The sequence below is a fragment of the Hippocampus zosterae genome, chromosome 13 (assembly GCF_025434085.1).
Source record: "Hippocampus zosterae strain Florida chromosome 13, ASM2543408v3, whole genome shotgun sequence".
NCBI classification, from domain to species: domain Eukaryota; kingdom Metazoa; phylum Chordata; class Actinopteri; order Syngnathiformes; family Syngnathidae; genus Hippocampus; species Hippocampus zosterae.
The window spans coordinates 22,941,084-22,963,906 of NC_067463.1; the positions used below are offsets into that span (position 1 = coordinate 22,941,084).

At 51.3% G+C, this 22,823-nt stretch overlaps 1 protein-coding gene across 1 annotated transcript; it reads left to right on the plus strand.

The window, feature by feature from the left end:
- Window positions 1-168: 168 nt before the first annotated feature.
- LOC127613513 (protein ELFN1-like) lies at window positions 169-22,048 on the plus strand. The gene is made up of 7 exons (XM_052084575.1): window positions 169-249; window positions 1,007-1,112; window positions 5,759-5,961; window positions 19,019-19,413; window positions 19,502-19,655; window positions 19,883-20,049; window positions 20,161-22,048. The coding sequence occupies exons 1-7, from the start codon at window positions 169-171 to the stop codon at window positions 21,971-21,973; spliced, it is 2,919 nt and encodes a 972-aa protein (XP_051940535.1). The 3' UTR covers window positions 21,974-22,048.
- Window positions 22,049-22,823: the final 775 nt, after the last annotated feature.

Genomic DNA, 22,823 nt, shown 5'->3' on the forward strand with positions numbered 1-22,823 from the left:
TTTTGCTTTCACTTCATTTGTTTTGAACATCCAATCATTTGCAGCGGAGGATCAACTGTTTACAACGTAGACGACGTGAAACTTTGGCCGAAATTGCGGGGATGTGCTTTATACGAGGCCGATGGCGCGCGATGTTATGACGCATCACGTACTTACCGCGCAGCGACCATGTCAGGCTTTCAAACTGAGCGAAACGGAGCGGAGGCGTTCACAACCCCCTCCTATGGCGTGCTGGTGGACCACTGGCCAGTGAGCCTTTCCCACTCCCCAAAAATGCGTATTTACCCGTGGTTTTGCAGCAGTGGGAAAAGGGGTATTAGGGTGGTGGTGGGGGTCTGGAACGTACCTGCTCAACAGGTATGAGCTCTTATTCTGAAAGGACAGAGGGTTGGAAACGAAAAGGAAGTGACAAAGCAGGAAATGACGGGAAACGGACAAGCAACCGCGCGAGTTTCTTGTTCAACCCAAAGCGTGACCCAAGTAGAGCCTCGTCGGCCAACTGCGGCGACGGCACCGGTAGGATTCACTTGTTGTTGATTGTGTCCTTGCGAAGGCGTTCGCATCCGATTACTTCCGCGAGGGTCGCGGGCGTGACGTCTTTGAGCAGGAGGCGGGGCTACGCCCTCAAACGGTTGTTAGCCAATCGCACGCCACGCGTTGACATTGGCGCTGCCAAATCGCACCGCCAGTCAATTTGGAGTGTTCGACTCGAATGTCGTGCATGTTTTTGGGATGTTGGAGGAACGACACGCAGGCACAGGGAGGCATTCGAACGCAAAAAGGACTCAAATCGGTCACTTGAACGAGAATGGTTGTTTTGTTTTCTTTTGTCCAACAGATTGAAGAAAAGTTGAAGCGCTGTCATGAAAAGGTGGAAAAAGCTAAAAAGTTATCACGACAGTAGTTTCCAACAATTATTTAAATCTGTTTGGAGGCGCTTCTACATCATCCAGGTGAATGCAGTCGTGCTCCGTGCGAGTGTTTTTGACCTTGTGGCGTTCCTCAGGGCGCCTTTGTCGGCACTCTTCCATTCTGGCCTTCCTTTGGCCGCCCTTGGGCCACTCGCCGCGGCCGTCTCCCCGAAGCGATCACCAACGGCTTCATACAGAACGGTTGGTAATTGCTGCCGGAACGAAACAAGACGAGATGTCGCGCAACTATGCCGGTCATTTGATCTCGTTCGACACGCACGCAGCGGTTTGATCACGCCGTGACAACTCCTGACAATTGTGCAATGCCTTCAACCCCGTTTGATCACAACATCAAAGAAACTGACTTTACTATGACCCAAAAAATAAAATTCATAAATGACGGGTTTTCCTTTAAAAAAAAATGGCAATGATTTTTCTTCCGAAAACAAACATTGTCAGAACGTTTACGACAGTAGTCTATTAAAAAAAAATTCATTTTCCATTCATCCTCCGTGGGGGAGGGCTACACTGACAGCGCCATGATGTTGAAAGGGGTGCGAGGTGGAAAAACGGAGATGCCTGACGTGCGAAAAGGAGGCATTGGAGTGTCAAGGTGTCGACGCACAATTAAAATCAAAGTTGTCTTGCGTGTCTTTTGTTACTGACACAAATGACACGGGAGCGGATTTGTGTTCACAAGAAAACATGCAGTAGATGGGAGGAGAGGCGCCAATTTATTTATTCATTTATTTTTAAAACCATGTCATTTTCACAAGATTGACATTTTCCACATTTTAGCCCTACAAAAACGTCTTGAAATAGAAAAATAAAAATACGCGCAGCGTATTCACAGTGGTGAACGCTCATGCACCCTTAAGATCCTGAAGAGCGGTTTGACAACCAGTACGAAAACCTCCTGAATATAGGCTTGGACTTGCGGACGGAGCCTCCTCTCCATTGGCCCCCAAATAGAGTTTACCAGGGAGGCCGAGGAGTTTGATCCCCGTGTAATTGGAGCAGAGCCTCCTGTCCGCCCCAATCCCTGGTTGTGATGTCCCATGTGATCTCACAAAACCAAAGACCAGCAGAATGTCCTGGTTATGCGCCAACCTTTCCTGGCTGGCGGGAGTGTTGTGAGTTTCATTGCTTTGCTCTGGTGGTACTATCAGCCAATTTCACGTTCCTCTGCTTGCCGGTCATCCACTAGGTGCCTGGGAGTAAGCCAGTGACGCCACTTGGCAGCACCACCATGACTGAGGCCATTCCATCCTTTGATTACCGACTGTTAGTTCTGAGCAGCGTTTTGTACTGTCCGTCCTGATACGTTTGAGGCCGCGTTGTGCATTTGTGTCAAAATAATAGCGCTTCCGCCTGGTCTTTTTAACAAGGCGGTCCATTAAGAGGGTTCGAAACGGCTCTCGAGAGCTTAACGTGTACATAAATCTGTGTCACGTGTGTGTGTGTGTGTGTGTGTGTGCTGTCGGTGTCTTTCGGGAAGGGTTAGAGTGGCCGTGAGTTATGGCAGCCATTAGCGTTTGGTGCAAATTGTGTCACGCTTAAACAACATTCTCATCCTTCATGTAATAAATTGTTGCTACGTGGCCGATCAGTACGTTTAGGGTTCTTTTCGACCAACTGCATCATTCAGTCAAATGCCCAATGTACAAAAATGTACATGAAAAATGTTTTTTTTTCTCAGATTCACACTGTATTTAATAGTTTTTCACGATGTTGCTTTTCGCTGATGCATGTGCCCTTAATTAACAACATGCTAACAAAAAAAAAACAACTATATCAACAGCTAGCTATACTAACAATGAACTGTTGACATATAACGTAGCCACCAGCTAGCTACACACTCTCTCAGTTAATCACGCTGATACTCAACTTAGCTGTCTGTGTTGTTAGCTGGTGGCAGACTCAAGTAATAGCTAACCATGCTAACAATGAACTATGCTAATACTGTTCAGCGTGTTGTCAATAAAAGTCATTAACGAAACATGACCGAGGTAACGGTGGACTGTAAAACCCAAGCAAACTATGTTAGCGGTTAGGGATGCTAAACAATGAATTGTATTCACAAAAATAACTATGCTACCGGTAACTACAGTCGCGGCTTTCCACTCTGAAAATTAGCCATGATAACTCTGCTAATCACACACACACACACACACACACACAAACACACTGTTACGTTATGAAGCTGGGTTAACGCAACTAGCCATACCGAGAATGAGCTCTGATAGAAGCTAAAGAACTACGTTAACGCAGATTCCAATGTGAAAAGCTAGCAATGCTTGAAAGCTAATTTGCAATGTTGAGAAAAGCCCGAATGATGAAAAGCAACATTCATTTTTCATGCTGGAATTCTTTCTGGGTTAAACTCCCCAGTAGATTTTCCTCTAATTGATTCTTTTTAAATAAAATATCATCCTCCCACTTTTTTGCTCGGCGTAATGCATTAAGGATGGACTCCCTCAAGGGCCAAGAGGAGCTCCCCAAGTACAAATTGAAACCAAAACGCTTTATACTGTTCTCATCCTTATGTGTACTATCATTACTCAGATTTTTTTTTTGTAACCTTAATTTTGTTATTTTTCCTGTGAGTCTCAGCAAACGTTTTCCGCTGAAGACCACTCTGGCCGATGTTAATAATGGCACATATTTCATTTCAATGATATACTGTACTGAACATATGGTATGATGAGAGCCTCTCTCTCTTGTCATGAGACCTCCGCATTAATTGTGAGCGTGATCCTGTTGTTGATGATGTTGAGGCATCTAAAAGAATCAATGATTCTCCATTTTCAGCTCAATTTGATTTCCACCCAGGTCACTCTACAAAGTTCACCCAAATTCAACGTGCCCCTGTGAAAAACTTTGGGAGCGAGCCTTTTGGGCCCCATCCGTCCATGAGCTGATCCAACATATCCTCACGAGGGTGTGCAGGTGAATGGAATGTGGGAGGAAAGCAGAGTACCCGGAGAAAAGCCACGCGGGCACGGGTACGGGGAGAACATGCAAACTCCCCTCCGTAGGAAGGCCGGACTCGAACTCTGCACCTCTGCACTGTGAGGCTGGGCGTGCTAAGCGCTCGGCCATTTTGGGCCCGCCGGGTTCATCATCACCATAAACCCCCAAAACTATCCAGTCAGCTTCACCAGGTGCCGATGAAGCCTCTTTGAAATTGTTCCTTGGAGTCTTTGTTGACGGTATCAGCAAGTAGCGTGTTTGCCTTTGAGCTCCTGCGCATCACTTTGAAGCGTGTGTGTGTGTGTGTGTGTGTGTGTGCAGCGGTCTTCTTGTCATTGACCTAAAAACAGCGTGAGAGCCTGACAGCCAGCCAGTCAGCCAGTGTGGCTTAAATCCTTTTTTCTTCTCCCTTTCCCCGTCAGCTCCTTCTCTCCCGTTCTTCTCTCACTGTTCAACATCACGTGGATTCGTAAATTCACACATGAGAGCAGGATCTTCATAAAGACTTCCCATTGTTGCACCTATTTTTTTTTTTCCTTCTTCCCCCCGCAAGGCGCCCGTGGGACATCATTAGTGCTAATGGCATGCGGAGACGTACGAGCGGGCCAACGTACACGCGGACGCCGCTTAGCGCACGTGTCTGTGCGAAGAATGTCGAAGGATTGTTTCATCGCCTAATCTCGCTTTGGGAGAGGGCGGCAAGAGTTAAGCTTGGTTATTGTTCTGAGCCACCAGGGGGCAGCACGTAATATTCCCATCTGGAAGAAAAGAAGGATGTGGCTAGCTGACGAGATCATTGACTTGAGGCATAATGATGTCACAACGCGTTTGGTGACACGGAGCGAGGCGAGCACGTAAACGCAGTAGGCGGGGGTGAGGCGACAAGGTCATTGTCATAGCTGAGCAGGTGCTGCTCAAAAGGTGTTTATTTTTTTTTTTTTGGGCAGGGGGTGTTCGACAGTCTGGTGGACGCGTGTGAGTGCAGATGAGGCGTCAAGGGCGACAAACAAAACAGGAAATGGGTCAACAACAGTGACAGATGGGCGACAAATGGTTCATTCGGACCTGGGAATCGGTCTCCGTAAACTCGCGCGTTCATGTTAGGAGCCAAGGTCGGGTTCTCAAAGTAGCCTTGTTTGCGATTTCAAATGACTGCTTTGGGACCGGGTTAGGGGGTTCAAAGGGAGGGGGTGGGGCTTCGAAATAGAAATCCAGGCTTGCTTTTTCAAATTCGGGTTTGGGTGTTAATTAAACGGGACTTTTGGCTCTTCGTGGGCCGGGACGGACCCCCAATGACTCCCCGCCAATGACGGAGCTTCACCGTTCAGTCATGAAGCCACTTGTTTAGGTTGATTGCATAGATTGGTCCGTCTTCTGATCAGTTGTACATTTTTTATTTTTAATCCTGGACTCAACTTTTACTTTTGATGTTGTCTTTAATGTCTGTATAAAATAAAAATACAAATAAATTTACTATTGTAGTCTTTTTTTTTTAAATATTGAATACAACTTGGTCAAATGTGCTGTAGACAGCATTTTAAAAATGTTTTCTTACTTTTTTTTTTTTTTAAATATAAGAAATAAAATCCATTGATGTCATCTCATGATGGAAACCCCAATCACAGGGAGGGCAGCAATACATGCTGACTCAGGTTTTTTTTTTCCTTCTATCTCAAAAATGAATGCACCTCAATTGTCCTCTGCAGGCCCTGAACAGAGCAGCAGGATGAGGAGAAAAAGAAGAAGAAGAAGAGGAGGAGGGTGAGGAGGAGGAGGAGAATTCCGACGAATTAATCACCGTCTGTTCCAGCGAACCAGCGAGCGAGAGGGGGGGGGGCGAGCCTGATGCAGTATAATCGCCACAAACTGAGAAGAGGACGAGGAGAGAGGAAGATCAGGCAGTGCATCGCATCGCACCACCCCAAAAAGACAAAAAAAAAAAAGCTCGCCTTACCCCGAACACGCCGCGCAACCGCGCCGGAGGAAGGCGCACTCAGAGAAACGCCCGTCGACTGGACGACCACGCGGCGTTTTTAACCCGAAGAGGAGCTGCCCTCAACGGACTGGAGGCGAGCAGGTAGGAGCCTGGAACGAGGAACGCTTGCGCGCAGGAAACTTTGACGTTCCGCCACAAACGTGTCCTTGCGTGCGTGCTGACGCATGAGGGTCAGTCACACGTGATACAAGCTGTGTTCCTCATTTTTGGACCCTCCGTCGTTGCCAAACAGACTCGGTACAGCTCCTAAATGGCGTTTGATGTAAGCCTCGCGATGGCTACGGGAGTACGTGATGAAGTGACCCGCGGCGTCATGCCGGTGTCGCGTCGCATTTTTGACTTTGCTGCGTTTTTTCCATTTGGCTTTTTGCAAGGTCGCGTTGCAAAATTCCTGTCGGCGTCTCAGCAAAAGCATCTTCCTTAAAAGGAAACTCGAAAAAAAAAATATTGAGCATGAATATCCTTTGTGAAATACTACATCTTACTCTTGCCTTTGCGGGACAAGAACAGATACGTTTGCATCCGGCTGGCCACTTTGTCCCGTACCGTTGACTGAAATGGCCGTCAAACTGCCCTGGTGCCCGCGTTGCAAACATCACAAATGACCTCTCCTTCTGGCTTTGGTCACGTGACGTCACGTCAATTTCAGTCAACAGCAGTTACCCTTGTTTTTGTCTGTGGCTAAAATTGAGCTAGCTCCTCTACATGTTCATCTACGTGGACTCAAACGCACCACACAAGTCACAAGCGATCCGAATTCAAGTCCTTTGCGGGACAGAAGCTGCTCGTTACACTGGACAAAGGACGCGGACGGATGCAAGTCCAAGTTGAGCAAAGATGTCGACTGCTGCGTTAGCCTCTCATGCTAATTGGGCGGCCATTTTCCTCAATATGTCGCTTCTGTTCCCTTGGTTGAGCTCTCGGTTGGCGTCGAGCAGCTCTACGTGAGCCGAAAGCGAGGGATGTGTCAGCGCTACTTGAGGAAACAATTTGGACCCACACGTTGACGTACCCGAAGCGTACCGGTCGAATTAACGCCGCCACGTATTATTGGCTCAGAAAAGGAGGTGATTACTGTATTGTTATATAAAAGTTAGCACAAGATGCTAACGTGGCTATCGTCTTCACTCGTCGGGGCACCGAACGTTTTGTCTGATGCTAAGAATGATTTAGCAGAGTGGGAACGTCACTGGGGAGGACAAGTCATGTCGTTTTGTTGCACCGCCCCCCCCCCTCCCATACAGACCCGTTAGCGAGTCATCCCTCCGCAGGAGCCAACGGATAGCCCCGAGGCTTTCTACTCATCCTGGTTATCTCGCTCTAGCTAGCTATCTTGCTGTCTCTCGAGCTAGCTAGCTTGCTAACGATGCAACTCTCCAACCACCCGTGTGAGTGATTGACCCGCCTTGATTAATCCAATTTGAAAAAGATCACGGCACACCACCGAACAAAAATGTGACATTTGACGAGTGCATACGCCTGTCAACGATTTATTAGATGATGATTTCATTGTTCCGTCTGCCTCCATAAGTCGCTGGCATCGATGGATGAAGAAAGAGATGTCGTCGATCATAAACATTTGTTTTGGGGCGGACAAAGTGAAACTGGATCATTTCCTTGATTAGCCGTTCGATGGTTGCGCCCCACACTGGTTGAGAATCACAATCTCTCGATTCGTTTATCTGTGGATTTTCACCAATTCTGGGGGGCCCGGCCCCCGTAACCCAGCGAAGAGCGCTGGTCCGCTGTAGACAAAATTGATCTCGGAGCGAGAATTTTTCATTTGTCCGCGCTACCATATTCGCTATGCGATTTGAATATTATGGTACTTGATTACGTTGCTAACTCCAGTTGCCGAATAAAATGCGCCGTGCGGCTAAAAAGCAAACCGGCTGTGTTCACGGCAAGACAATGGCAGTTTTGTTCCCAAAATGGCTAGCTTAATGCAAACTCTTCTAAATCTTTTGCAAAATGCAAACACAATTCAGAAAAGCAACCCCCCCCCCCCAAAAAAAAATGGCTGAGGGGGAAAGAGAAGACGACGATCTTGGTGAGTGTGTGGATTGATTAATAATGCAAAGCGTTGTGTGCGCGAGAGGCTAGTTAGCATTTGAGGAAGATTGCGCCTGTTGCACCGGCGACACGCTAATGAGGAAGTCGTCGTTCCGCGTTGCCACTCTCCCGAACACGGCGAGTCATCGCTGAGCCGGGGCTCGCAAGCGACGTCCTGCCGTTGGTTGCTGTGGCAACAGCATCCTGGCATCTTCATAGCCTTGCTTTCCTGTTTGGCTTGTTGTAGTTTAACTGGAAGTATGAAATAGTGTTTTTTTTAAATATATATTGTATACAGTTTTTAATGAGCAAATATTTCCTGTGACATATTTTGGATTTTTCATTGTTAGAAAACTTTTTTCTTATCTATGGATGTATTATATCTGTACACCGCGGGGAGAAAAAAAAAAAGGTTGGTGAGTTAAAAATTCCAAATGAACAAATTTAAAATTTGAATTCCTCACCTTTTCCCGAAGGTGACATGGGAGTACCTAAGAGTGTGGTGCTTCGTCACCGCCAAGCGCATCGCCGGCAGCGCGTCCTTGAGCGCTCGCCGTGACGCACAAAGCCACGCGCGGCCCCTCCAGCCCCGACTGTGAGGGACATCTCTGTGCTTTAATGCAATTTGTCGGGGGGGTGGGACGGGGGGGAAGGAGCCAGAGAGAGACGACTGATGTATTGACTTGCATGTAAGAGCGAGGCTGCGGGGCTAATCTCATTTGGCTTTGCTGTGATGAGATTGCGGCCCCTTTTCTCTCCAAGATGATGCGACTCTGCTCCCGGCATGGCATGGCGTCGTCTTGTTTTCTGTCTGCGTGTGCGCACGCGCCCGTGCGCCATTGTCATGTCATCTGCAAGTGTTGCCTTGTTCCCGCCCAGAAACGTCTTCCTTGTTTTTCCTGTCCGAGGATGACTCAGCAAGTCAACAACAAAAAACAACTCCAAAAAATCTGCCCCAAGGCCGGTCCACTTGAGCAACTTCAAATTTGGTCGGCGTGTTTATCACGACGTCGGTGACATGCAGGTCTTAATGCAGGCGTGTCTGAAAAGACGCCGGAAGCCATTTTGCTTCAAAGCTGCCATTTTAGTTCTTACATGGCTCCTTCAAAGGGGAACTGCCCATCAAGATTTAGTGACCAAATGTCCAAAAAGAGTTCAAGTCCCTGAAGAGTTTCACTTTGTAACATGACATTTATATATTAAATGTCACGCAAAACATCTTCTGCCCCCTGATGGATAATTTTCTCACTGCGACAATTCGGGACACTGTACAGTGGACAATCCAAGATGGCCGACTCCAAGGATCAGTTGGAGGGCAGTTTTTGCCCCGAGTCCCTCAAAACTGAATGTAGCCAAGACATTTTGTCTCGCGCTGCTAACAAGTCAAGTCGACTTGACGGATCGACGCCACGAAATTGCAAATGCGACCCAATTTTTGGCATCAACCGGCAAAGCCTCGTAGGGAAGGCGGCAAAAAAATGGAGCGCCCGTTTAAGCGGGAAAAGACGCAGAAAGTGCGCCGCCGGGTCCGTCGGCCGTTCCCGGGGCTCCTTCAAAGACGACGCGATCCCATTTCCGATTGGAGTCGTTGAAGAAGACTTCTGGCCGCTGGAGCCCGCCCACCCGATGGGCTCCCCGCTTCGTCGTTAGCCAGGATTCCCGCCGTTGACACGGTGACGCGCCGCTGCGCAACATCTGAAGGTGGGGGAAAGACAGAGAGAGGAATAAGGAGCAGCGAAGGCAGCGAAGGCAGCGAAGGCGGCGACAACTGCGCCGCGTTGCCGACCTGGAACCCCCCCCCCCCCCCCCCCGCCACGTGGGTGCGTGTGAGAGAGAATCACTTTTCTGTGATGCTTCCTAATTCAGACAGAAGATCAAAGTGCATTGCTTTGACTTTGAAGAAGTGCCTCGGGGGGGTTTGTTTGCTCTCCTGTAACGAGCAACGGGCGTTCCATCGCTTACCGGGGGGGGGGGGGGGGTGCTGGGGGGGGCTTGATCTGAGCAAATTGAGGGTTTGATGACTTTCGGTGGATTTGTGTGAGAGCGCTTCAGAGTACTTGTGGATGTGAGAAACAAACGAAATATCGACACCCCCACATCAGTCCATCACATGTACAAATGGATCTGATATTGGTATCGTACTCTTGCGTGAATTTTATTGTATTTTTTTATCACTTGTGTGCGCAGAAAATCCCTCCTTCATGCAAGCCTCTCATTTCCCACAATGCCAAGCAATTGAGCCGATATATCGTGTGTGTGTGTGTGTGTGTGTGTGTGTGTGTTGTGAGAGCTCACAGGTCCTCGTCATCTCTCTTCTGGCACTTTGTGACAATGCAAACTTGTTGTTCCGTATCGTCGACATCCCCGTCGGCTTCGCGCTGACTCGCGTGTCGTCACTGGTCACAATATTAGGTACACCCGCGTCACACACTGCAATGTTCCTTCAGGGTTTCATTTGGAATTGCGTCCAAAAAGGAGTTTGCAGTTTGCTTTATGACGCAATACACAGCAACTGTTTTTTTTTTGACCTTGCATTCAACAAAAATGCCATATCTTAAAAAACGAAACTAAAACAAAGCATTTAAAAAAAACTCGCTTTAAAAAAAAGACGCAGTATTGTAACAAGTAATTTAGTCGAACTGAACTTGAAAAGCAAGAGCCCAGATGAAATAAAAATGCGACTGTAATGAAAACTCCTCATCTCTTTGCACCGTGGCGCGATTTGTTTGTCGGTGTGCGCGAGCTAGCGCGTTCTTTAGGCTAGCATGCTCAAGCTAGCGCGTTCTTTAGGCTAGCATGCTGGTATTGAGCCTCGGGCAAAGTCTGTTCAACAACTTGACTGCCGAGTGCGCTCGTTTCTTACACGGGATCGTCGGTGTGTATTTGCAAGTACGTTCGAATGCAGCCCAGCCCCCACACGCACACGCACACACACACACACAATGCCGCTGGGTATTGCTCTTAGCATTCGGCCTACGAGTATGTCGGAGCATATTTGCAAGTAGGTTCGAACGTGTTAGCCAGACTTTCCGTGCATCTGTGGTTTTCAAGTTCAGTTGGGGGGGGGGAGTAATCACGGAAATGCATCGAGGTCCCATCTGCGATTTACATTTCATTCGACGCCTTAGATTAGCAGCACTTGTCTGCCTCCTTAGCCCCTTAATTCCTACAAAAACATGACGGGTGCGGTTCGCTTATGGCGCGGCGCTGCCGCGTGTTGGATTAGTTGTTCAATAAATCACGGCGGCTTGTAAGATGTCGCTTTGCGTTTCATCCCAGGTGCTCCTCGCCTCGCTTTAAGGCCCCCGAAAGCAGATGTAGCAATACGCGCGCGCGTGTCCTAAAATGGCCTATGCGCCGCGTGATTTCCAGAGAGAGTTGCTGCTTAGCATCAGCTGGCATCCAAACGAGCTGACTCGGTCCACGCAGATGTGCAGCCAAGCAAACGCGGAGAGGCTTTTTTGACCTTTTGCTGGAGACTCTCCGCCAATGGCGCCCGAGTGGCGCGACGTGAGCATGGTGGAGATGGACGCTGGGAGTCGACGCTAATTCAGAGGCTCGATTCGTCTCCCGCCATAATCCGCATCGTCAACATCGCTTACGTCGCCGCTAACGTCTAACATAGAAACAAAGTCAACGCCAATGAACACGACATCAACATCATCATTATCAGGAAAAAAACACCCTCGACAGCACAGGTGTCAAACTCAAGGCCCGGGGCCCAGATCTGGCCCGCCGCATCATTTTATGCGGCCCGCGAAAGCACATCAAACACGTCAACTTCCAAGATGCCAAAATTGAACATTCTCATATGTAGTAAATGAGAGATATCTTGTAAGCATTTTCTTGTGATTACAGTAACTTAACCCTTTTTAATGCCTTTGGAATGGCCAGAAAATTGAGACGTTTATGAAGCCTTATAAGAAAATCCACAAAAATATTTTTGCCATATCATGTTGATTTAGATATTTGTTGTATTCCATTTATAAGCATGATGTAGACTACAGCTGAAAATGAAGATTTCGGGGGGAAAAAATCATATTTTAAACCTGCAGTATCAAATTTGATACAGATGACTTCATGTAATATAATGACCTTCTTTCATTTTAAAAAAATGAAATGAAATTTTAAAAAATGACGTCAGCACAAATGTCACATTCTCAACAACTCCAACACCATCATCATTTAAAAAAAAAAAATCCTCATCACCCCCACGACAAGCACCATCGGCACCAACAGGAAGACGAAGGACATGGACTTACGCGCCGTCGTCGCGGTCACAAAAATGAAGTGGAAGCGCGCTAACCGAGAGTGCGAACGCTGCCATAAAGGGAGCCGATTTGGCCTCATTAACCATAAAAGCTCATATCACAGCGTCGGCTCACACGGAAGGCGCACACTCCACACGCCGCTTGATTTAACAATCCTTATGCGTTATTTAAGATGTCAATGCGACATAAAGGTGTGTCCTGATCCACAAAAACTCTGGAAGGAAGCCAATCACGCTAATGAGATCCCCTGCGAGCTCTGCGTGTGTGTGTGAGTGTTCTCCTTTTTTTTTTTTTACATTCTGTGCCATGATGCGTTTCGGGCGCATGCAGCGCGGAATGGTGACTTGAAGTAGGACCTGCCCGCCGTCCACGTTGAGTCCCACGGCATCGTTTTTTCCCCAGTCTCGATCACGATGTTCACTTGTCAAGAAGCTAGCTAGCAGTCTTGCTAGCCAGCTAGCTCTCTATCCATCCATCAATTGACTCGTCCGTTGTTTTCCTTTCTGTAGACTGACATTGCCCGGCAAGCAACGTTAACGTTGGCTAGCCGGCTAACAAAGGACAGTGAACCGTCCGCACGTGCGTTCTTGCGTCCTTCGATCGATTTCCCCCGTTCTCCGATCAATGGCGCGTGTTAGCGGTCGCCCCCTAGCACGCGCTCACCATCGCGCACATCCGATGGAACGCGCGGACAAACAGTGGGACAATTTGGGGCGAGCAAGCAGTGAAAATGTGTTACGTAAGTGCATGAATCCCGGGGGGGGGGGGCGCGTGTACTGCATTGCGTTGCGGCTGGAGAACACTTCTGTACATCTGCCTTAATTGAACTGCACTCAAGCATAAATTAGTCCGCCGCGTGCCAGCACTGCACTTTTTACTCTGTGTGTGTGTGTGTGTGTGTGTTTTGGACTGGCTACACACACACAATGCACACGCGTAAAAGGTGAAAAGATCACAAAACCAATTTTTGCGACGTTTTGAAGACGCAATTCCAAGTCGGTTTAGTTTTAGTTTTAGTTTTAGTTTTGTGTCTCCGCTATTGTCTCTCAATTGTCGGCCAAACACTTGGAGGCGACGACAAAGCCTTTTTTGTTGTCGTTGCCATGACGACACGCCCCACAGCGGCTCTAAAAGCAGGTGTTGTTGCTTTGGCCTCTTCTGGCTTTCGAGTCTGCTCTTGCAACCCCCCCCCCCCCCCCCCACCCCCCCAGTCGTCCTTGCGCGTCTTTGTATTAGCATACATGATAGATCTCTGCTTTCATCCTTTTTCATCGCTGCGTATTCAGAAGGGCTTTTGAAAATTTATGGTTCAGGTTTGAAGCCGCTTCTTCCTTCCTCCTTCGCTACGTGTCTTTCTTTCACCACTGCCGCCCGCATCTCTTTTTTTTTTTTGTTGCTGGCAGCCAACAATTACTCGTCGTCTTTGAGGCACTCTGCACTAAAAATTAAACGCGGAAAGCGATTGAGACGACGGATTAGGAGAAGTGTCCTTGCGCTGTTTCTCAAACACCGCCCCACCCCACCCCAAAAAAAGATGTGAAGGGTGGGGGTGGGGGGGGAATCATTCTCTCAGGACAACAAAAAAAAAGGCTGCTGCAGTACATGTTGCGCAGTTTGCTAACCAAAACAGGAGCAATTACTGTTGTAATCATGTCTGATAGGATTATTTCCATTGCGGAAGAAGCACCATTTTCTTTTTCCCAGCGACCCGATTCATGTGTTCGGCAACGTACGAGACGCACGTCCATCGTTACCGAATGCGGCGTTTGTGCACCGACGTCAGCCGCCGTTGCGCATTAAACTGGATCAAGGAAAGTCTTTGTCAAGTGCGTCGTATTGAGCTCAAAAATAAGAACCAACAAAAGAGGATGCGATCAAAGCTACACACAAACACACAAACAAACACACACACGTCATTCGTTGTCCATTTTTGTAAAAAGGTCCCCAGAACGATGGTGGAACGACACGCGATGATACAAAGACACGATGACGCGGACACACGCAAGCTAATGCATTTGTCCTCATATTTAGCGCTCGGAAGCAAGGATACATCTCAACTAAATTTACAAGTTGAGACTTCTGGATATGCATAATTCAATGACGACAACACAAAGCGCGTGCGCGGCGGCGAGGACAATGTTGTCCTTGGCGATGATGTCACGCAGACGCCTTGCCCTGCCCTCGCGTCACCTCCCTCCCTCTGAGCGAGCGCCCCGATGACCAAATGACCGCGGTGCTGCCGCTTTCCTGCCGTCCTTCGTCCTCGGTCTTAGCTTGTCGGTCTGGAGCAGCGCGACTTACAGTACCTTCCCCCAAACGAGCGACCGTCCTCGCAACTTTCCTACCTCCCCCGTCCACCATCTTGTGCCTGTTCTCAGCAGATGTGACATCAATTTTCCAGTGTGAGCCCTGCAAGTCTCGCACCCGCTGGTCATCGTGTCTAGGGTCTGCCACGCCGTCCGTTCGGCTTCAAAATGTCATTCGTGTATATCAGGGGTGTCAAACTCATTTGGCATTGTGGGCCACGTACGCCCTCGGTAGATGTCGAGTGGGCGGGGCCATTCAAATGCTAGCATACTCTGCTAGAATTGTTGTTCGCCAAAGCTTGTCGCTGCTCAGAACATCCAAGTTCGGCTGCCTTCATTGTGCATCGTTTGACAAAGTCACCGTTGGATTACGACTTTGATGCTAATGCTATTTCGCTAGCAATTAGGTAGCTGGCTTTTACTGCTGTGTTTGCTCTGACTCAGTGACAGACTGCCGTTCTCTTCTTCTCTGATCAAAAGAGTGTTCCCCCTAGCAGATGATCCATGAATTGCAGCTGATTTGAAAATTCTGTATCTTTTCACTTTTAAATAGTCCTGCGGTCCTGATTGAATCTTCTTGGGGTCCGGTTCCGGCCCGCAAGCCATATGTTTGACACCACTGGTGTATATTGTTCAAAATGAGTTGTCTAAACTCCATCCATCCACCCGGATCTGTGTGTGTGGAATAGTAGGCCCACCCTCTGTTTTTATTTAAAATGTCGGCGCGCAAAGGTAAATGACATTGAGCACCGTTTTTCGAAGCTCTCGTCAAGTCTCGCACAGCAGTCCCTCGACGCCAGTTCAAAGTGTCAACTTCCTCTCGGAGCTCCTCGGCCGATTGCCCTTTTAGTGTTTGCGCGTCGTGCGCTTTCTTTCGGAGGCGTCGCCGACGGAATAAAGACGAAGCTCTTGTGAAGCACGGGCCAGGTAATGCGAAGGGACAGCTGCGCAGGCACAGAACCGCAAACGCCAGATGATAGCGAATGGCATCTGGCCCCCCCCGCGCAATCCCCGAGCGACAGCGTTGCGATCAAAGCGGAACAGGTGCAGGCTTTAATTGAAATTGGCCTTTTTAATAAAGCGGCGGAATAACAATGATGGAAAAGGGGCTTTACGTGAATCCCGTGGCGAGGCAAGGGCAGAGAAAAAGATTTCGTATAACAGAACAGTTTTTTTTCCCCCTTGTTGTACGGGGGGCAGAAAAGTAGGAATGGCTTTCATGGATGAACATTTTTTCACATTAGGGGGTATTTTCGCCCATGTAGGATTTTTCATTGTAGAGGTGATTTCACTGTAGCGGGAAAATCTAGAAGCGCGCCTCGCGCCGCTCCTGGAAAGTGGCCAGACCCGTCCCGTCAGGTGCCGCTCCAAATAATTGACAAGGTGATTGACGAGTCAGGACGTGTCCTCCTTCTGCCTCTTCGGCGCCTCTATCGACACATTTATGTGTCGATTAAAACCCTCTACTGGTTCAAAAGCTCACGGCGCTTAAACGGCCCGACTCGTTGGACTAAGACCAGAAGCTGGCCAGGTGTGCGCCTCGGAGATGGGCTCCGCTCCGTGTTGCCGCTATGCTAAGAGTTGAAGCGCGAGGCGTCGCGGCCCTGAGACTCATTTGGCAAGAAAAAGACAAAGATGAAGACAAGACGGCGAGGGGTGGGTGGGGCACCGAAAGATGGCGAGCCGCTTCATGGCAACAATGATCTTTTTATCAATTCCCCGTCCTCACGCTCGCCTCTTCTTCCTCCTCCTCTTCCTCCTCCTCCTCCGCGCTGACCTACTTGCGCAATCTCTTCTCAGCATTTTCAGTTCAACACTTTTTCTTGTTTCCATCCCTTTTTCTCCCTTGATTCATTTACTCATTGTCTTTCAAAACACTCAAGGACATTTTCCAATCAGGAACAAGAACAATAAAAGCACAGATAAAATTACAGTTGATATATATATTTGGGGGGGGGCGGGGCTTAGCCAGCTGTTTGCCTTGGCTCCCAAAACCCCAAATTGTGGCCAATGTGAGATGGACCATTTGCTAAAACGCTTCCTCGAAAAACTTGAGATCTTGACAAAGCTCCCTTCAAGCCCCCCCCCCCCCCCACATGTTACCCATAGAGCGCATTTGACAATAAAGTTGGATTCGATTCAATTCAATATTCAGTTGTTGGGCATTGGGGTCAAGAGGTCACGGGTGGCGCAGACACAAGGGCGCAAGACCTTTTGCCGCCCACTTGTTGTGACGCCGGGCGGGGGAAGGAGCAAAATGAAGAGGACGCAGGGGGAGGTCGGGTGTGTTTTTTCAACGGATCCGCTTCCTCGCCGATGTCGGCTCTCGTTTGTCTTTTCTGTGAAGAGCCGCGACGGAATACTGATGATAGCACACACACACACACACAGAGACAGGCTTGTGTTGAGCGCCGCCATTTATCCTCTCAACACGTACTCTACATTGTGTCTGCTCAACTGATTTCCTGCCTGCCGTCTCAGCTCCCCGTGCAGCTGCACTTTGCCGACCCAGATTTCCATCCGTCCCTCCCTCCCTCCGTCCGTTCGCTCCCTCCCTGCCTGCGGGGCCTCGCGTCGCCCCGGGTGGGACGCACCTCGCCGACGTTTGTTCTCTCGACGTGACGATTCGGCGCAAAATGTTCTTTGCCAAAACATGTTGCGGCGGTTTGCTGCTGTGAAGGCTTTCAATAAAACCTCGGTTTTCGTCCGTTTGAAAACCGAAACCAGGTTTCCCATTGTAATCAATATAAAAAAAAAGAATCCGTTCCAAGTCCAGCAAACAACTTTTTCAAAAGCATTTTCGAAATGATTTTACACCATTAAGTGTATACGCATGTTATAAGAGAGCAGGTCAAATGTAAAATACTGTATCCGACAAACTACAAACATTTTGTATGTTTTCTTTTTAGCAATTTGGGGTGCCATTTGCGCGCCGGGTCTCAATCACGACCCGTTTTTGTGAAACCCGAATAATCATTTCCCCCGCGAGTTTTTTTGGTCGCCGACTTTGTCCTCCTTCATTCTCCACTGCCTTTCACACCAAGCGTTGGGTCAATAGGTCGCGACCTTTTGGATGAATGTGACCTGGGCATCTGACACGCGTTCAGTTTTTAAGCAGGTGCGAAAAAAAATCGGGATTGCTGGTCTTTGAGAATTCAAGCCAAATGTTGTGATTTTTTTTTTTCCCCAAAAGATGCCGCGACGGCTGACATATGCGGCGGCAAACGCTTTTGCGCTCCTGCCAGACAAAGACGTGGGCGTTGACCCGCTGACTTGAGCCCGTGAAGCGCAGCCCACTCAAATATGGGATGATAAATGGGCCGCATGCCGTTTTACCTCCGCCGTTTGTCTGGATGACTGGAGCGCCATGAAAGGAGCGTTTCGGGGCGCATTCCTTTCATCCGCGGCGTCGGCCGTTGCGTTGCCGATGGACGGGCAAGTGGCATACAAATTAAACGATAAAAATAACGAAAACGATAACGAAAAAAATATATACTGTACTATATAGCTAGCTAGCTAGCTAGCTTGGTGGACGTAACAAGCCAAGCTGTTCGCCAAGGTAACCCCCCCACACCCCCCAAACAAAAGCCTGTAGAGGACAAACAAAATGAATCACCAAGTTTCATATGCAGCGCAACTGCCAAGAAGCAAACAGCCTGGGCTCAACAGACGCAGCTCGTTGCCAGCGCGCGTTTGCTCTCCCGAGTCCTTCAAACAAATACAGCAAGCGAAGCTCACACCAATGCTTTCGTTTCACATTGAACGCGGACCGACGGCTTCGGGGGGGGGGGGGGGGGGGCGTCGCGGATTAGCCTTCCCCGAGCAGATCGGATCTCAACACGTTAGCATCGCGTGCTAACGTGTTGCGGCCGGGAAAGACTCGACGATGACTTGTCGGCACGTCGAAGGATGAGCGACGCGCGCGCTCGCGCGCAGATGGCGGACGCTAGCGTCTGGGGATGCGCTGCCGACCGCCACTTGGCAACAACGCATTGATGAGCAACAAATCCATCAGCTGCCACGAGCCAAAGTTCTCCCAGTCCGGCGCGTTGTGTGAGTGTGTGTGTCAGTTAATGTGTAATTGTGTGTAAGTGGATGTGTATCACGCTCTGAGATGGCGTGATGGATGGAAAGGTTCATCATTTCTGACAGATGCTACGTGCTACGCTAAATCACCGCTGAAGTGCCTGTGTGTGTGTGTGTGTGTGTGCACCATGATTGCATCGTTATGAGGAGACCAAGGCTAACTAGTCTTGCTAATATTGTCAACGTGACCAGACAGTGCGAGTGTCCAATCGATCTTGGATTCCAGCATTTGATGGTGAATTCCCGAAGGACCAGTCTTCTCACTCGCCGCGTTTCCGGCGAGTCGACGCCAACCGCCGCCGAGGCCCGTCAATCGGTTTTGTGGTTTTGTCTCGATTGGTCGGTCTCTTCTCAGAGTTTGTCACACATATCGGTTGGTAGCGACGTGCAAAGCATGTGTTTCCGTGTCGTCCTCTGCTCCAGGGGTCCGGTGGGCACCGCGATTTGGAGGATGAGGAAGCGCGGGAGGAAGTGCTCGTCCGGCTCGAGGGGCAGACGGCCGCTCAGGACGTGAGGGCCGAGCGAGCGATTCGGGCAGCGGAGCCTCCGCAGGTGTTCCTTCCCGTCGAGCCGATTGCCGCCGCGGCTCATTCTGCGATGGATCCGGCGACGGCGGCCCGTCGGCGGCGGCGGGCAGGACAAAGTGGCGCCGGCGGGGGGTCCTTGGTCTTGGCCTGGCTCGCCCTGCTCTCCGTCACGCGCTTGCCCGCGGCGGCCGGCGACTGCTGGCTGATCGAGGGCGAGAAGGGCTTCGTGTGGTTGGCCATCTGCAGCATGAACCAGCCGCCCTACGAGGCCATCCCGGCCCACATCAACAGGTAAGCGCGGGCGCGGCCGCTTCCGTCGGCGGGACCGAGACCGAGACCGAGAGCCTCGACGGAGCCTTTTGTCGTCTGCCCACCGCAGCACGGTGGTGGATCTGAGGCTGAACGAGAACAAGATCCGCTCGGTGCACTACTCTTCGCTCAGCCGCTTCGGCAACCTCACCTACCTCAACCTCACCAAGAACGACATCGCTTACGTGGAGGACGGAGCCTTCTCGGCGCAGTTCAACCTGCAGGTGAGCGCCGGCGGCGAGCGCAGCGAGGTGACAATATTGACACCTTATGGGATGACGTGAAAACCAGGCGCCGGTTTTTCACCTTGGCCTTGGGCCAGGTTCGCGTATTTTCCGCACTAAAAGGCGCGCTGGATTATGAGGCGCAATCTACAATGTATCCACTAGATGGCGCTACGCACGCCGAGATGACCGGTCGTCCCACTTGTCTTTGCCCCTCCCTCCCCAAGGTCCTCCAGATGGGCTTCAACAAACTTCGGAACCTGACGGAGGGAATGCTGCGAGGTCTGGGCAAGCTGCAGTACCTTTACCTGCAGGCCAACCTCATCGAGAGCGTGGCGCCCAACACCTTCTGGGAGTGCCCCGGCATCGAGAACGTGGACCTCTCCATGAACAGGTACCTCCGGAACGGGACAAAGCAAAGCCCACCCGCAAGCGTTTCTCGACTGGAGCGAACCGCATCGACCGTCCGTCCATGCGTGTGGATCTGTCTTGTCTCGGTCCTCAGGATCCAGGTGCTGGACGGGACCTTGTTCTCTGGCCTCTCCAAGCTGACCACCTGCGAGCTGTACGCCAACCCCTTCAACTGCTCCTGCGAGCTTCTGCCCTTCCTGCGCTGGTTCGCCGCCTTCCCCAACCGGACGGGCGATCGCATGGTGTGCGAGGCCCCTCGCGGCTTCTCCGGCTACAACCTGCTGACGGCGTCGGGCCGGCGCGACGCCTTGCACGTGCTCGGCCAGGTGTGCGGCGAGGACGGCGGCAACTCCACCGGCTTGTTGGCGGAGGGTCCGCCGGACGCCGCCAGCGCGCCGCCGCCGCCGCCGGACTTTTCCCCGTGCGGCCTGGACGACTGCGCCTCGGGAACGCCGCCGGACGAGGTCATCTACCGCACCGTCTTGGCCGACATCAATCCCGTCATGACGCTGAAGCGGGTGCTGCGCTCCAGCGCCGTGATCACGGTGGAGATCCCGCAGCCGTACCGCAAGATGTACATCCTGATGCTGTACAACAACAGCTTCTTCACCGACATCGGCACCCTGAAGTACCAGAGGCAGGACGTGGAGCTGAGCGACCTGAAAGCCGACACCGACTACACCTACTGCGTGGCCTCCGTCCGCAACTCGCTGCGTTTCAACCACACCTGCCTGACCATCTCCACGGGTCGCGGGGCCAGGCCGGAGCGGACGGCCGAGCGCCCCTCGGCCACCCGCTACATCGTGACCGTGCTGGGCGGCCTGTTGGGAATGCTGCTCTTCCTGGGCCTGGCCGTCCACTGCCTCCGGCGCAGGAGGACGGCCGGGGAGAAGGAACGCCAGCTGAGCCGCGTCCGGAGGACGCCGGCACAGCTGGAGTACGGCGACGGAGACGAGACGGAGAGCGCCGGCGGCCCCCCTTCTCCGCCCCGCGGGGTAGACCCTTACCGGCCGCGGGAGGCGGCGGAGACGCCGGCGCGCCAGCCCGCCGAGCTCAGCTACGTGGAGGTGCGAGGCTCCGGCGCCGACAGGCAGCGGGAGATCTCGCCCCGGGCCGAGATCTCCACCATCGCCAAGGAAGTGGACAAGGTGAACCAGATCATCAACAACTGCATCGACGCCCTCAAGTCCGAGTCCACGTCCTTCCAGCAGTCCGCCGCCGAGCCGCAGCCGCCGCTCCTCTCCCCGGTCTACCGCCATTCCTTGCGCCGGCACCATAGCACCGAGGCCCCCGCTGGCTCCAAAAGGCCCAGCGCCCCCTCGTCCCCGGGCTCCGCCAGGAGTCCCCGTTCTCTGCGCTCGGAGGGGGGCTGCCGCGCCTCGGAGAGCGGCTACATCGAGAGGGGCTCGCCCGGCGGCGACGAGGAAGTGGTCCGCGCGGTCAACCCGGCGGCGGCCATCCTGCGAGCCGAGGCCCGGAGGATCCGGCAGTACCGCGAGCACCGCCACTCCTACCCGGGCCCCCGAGAACTCCACCCGCGGGAGCTCCGCTACCACCCGGGCGGACGCCAACCCTCCGTCCCGGACCCGCTGGCCCTGGCCGAGCAGAGGGAGCTGGCGTACTCCCGGCTGGCCCCCCACTATCACAACCTCAGCTACTGCTCCAGCCCAGAAGACGACGACGACGACGAGGAGGAGGAAGAAGAAGGGCTCCTGTGCACCCCCACCCTGGGCCTGTGGGAGCGCTTCAAGCTGCACCGAAAGAGGCACCGGCAGGCCTCGACCGAGGACGAAGGCTACGTGGCGGCCGGCCACGCGCTGCGCCGCAAAGTCCAGTTCGCCAAGGATGAGGATCTACACGATATTTTGGATTACTGGAAGGGGGTCTCGGCCCAGCAGAAGGCCTGAGGGGGGGCACGGTGGAAAACCTGTAAATAGCAAAACACGCCACCCGCATCGCCGGGAACTGAAGAACTGAAGAAACAGAACTTCAAGATTCCCTTTTTGTTCAATATCTAACTCATAGCTATCTAATTATGTCCATGTTTCGAGAATTTGACAAAGAAAAAGTGACCTGGTAGCCCGTCCTGAACTTTTTTTTTAGGACGGGTTGTCAAGAAGAGACAAGAAGCGTCTCGGTTTCTTCAGAGACATTTTGTGGGATTGGACGCAATTGTCATTTGCTTCAGGGGCTGGCGGCCAGGCAACGTTAGCGCCCCCTTTGACCCTGTGACGCACTCGCAACTAGCTAGCTGTCCACCGTGTCCGTGGACCCGCAGCATTTGAGTGGCGCGGCGGCAAGTTTGTCGCCGATGCGCTTTCCTTTTCACGCTGGATCCAATTTGCCTCCATTTCTACGACCCCCCAAACGCGGCGGCGGGCCGAGGAGTCGCCTGCTGCCACGCCCACCGTACGAGACGTCTCCGGGTTCTCCTCTTGGACCGCCGACTCCTCTTTTCAGCGGAAACGCAAGCACCTGAAATGCGGGAATATGCGGCGAGAAGATGTGCGGCGTACAAGGTGCCAAATACTGCGTGTGACTCCTGGCCAAAACTCTTTTCTAGACGCAATTTCAAGATTTTCTAACAAGATGATCCTCCTTATTATTAAGTCAAACTCTGGACTCTTATTCTTATCTTCTTACGCTTCCTACGATGCTCCTCATTAACGGCCCGAGCACAAGAGCGCCCCCTTTTGACCCGGAGGACTTACAACCTTAGATGTTAGCTCAAATGAATGTTTTTAGTTCCCACCAGAA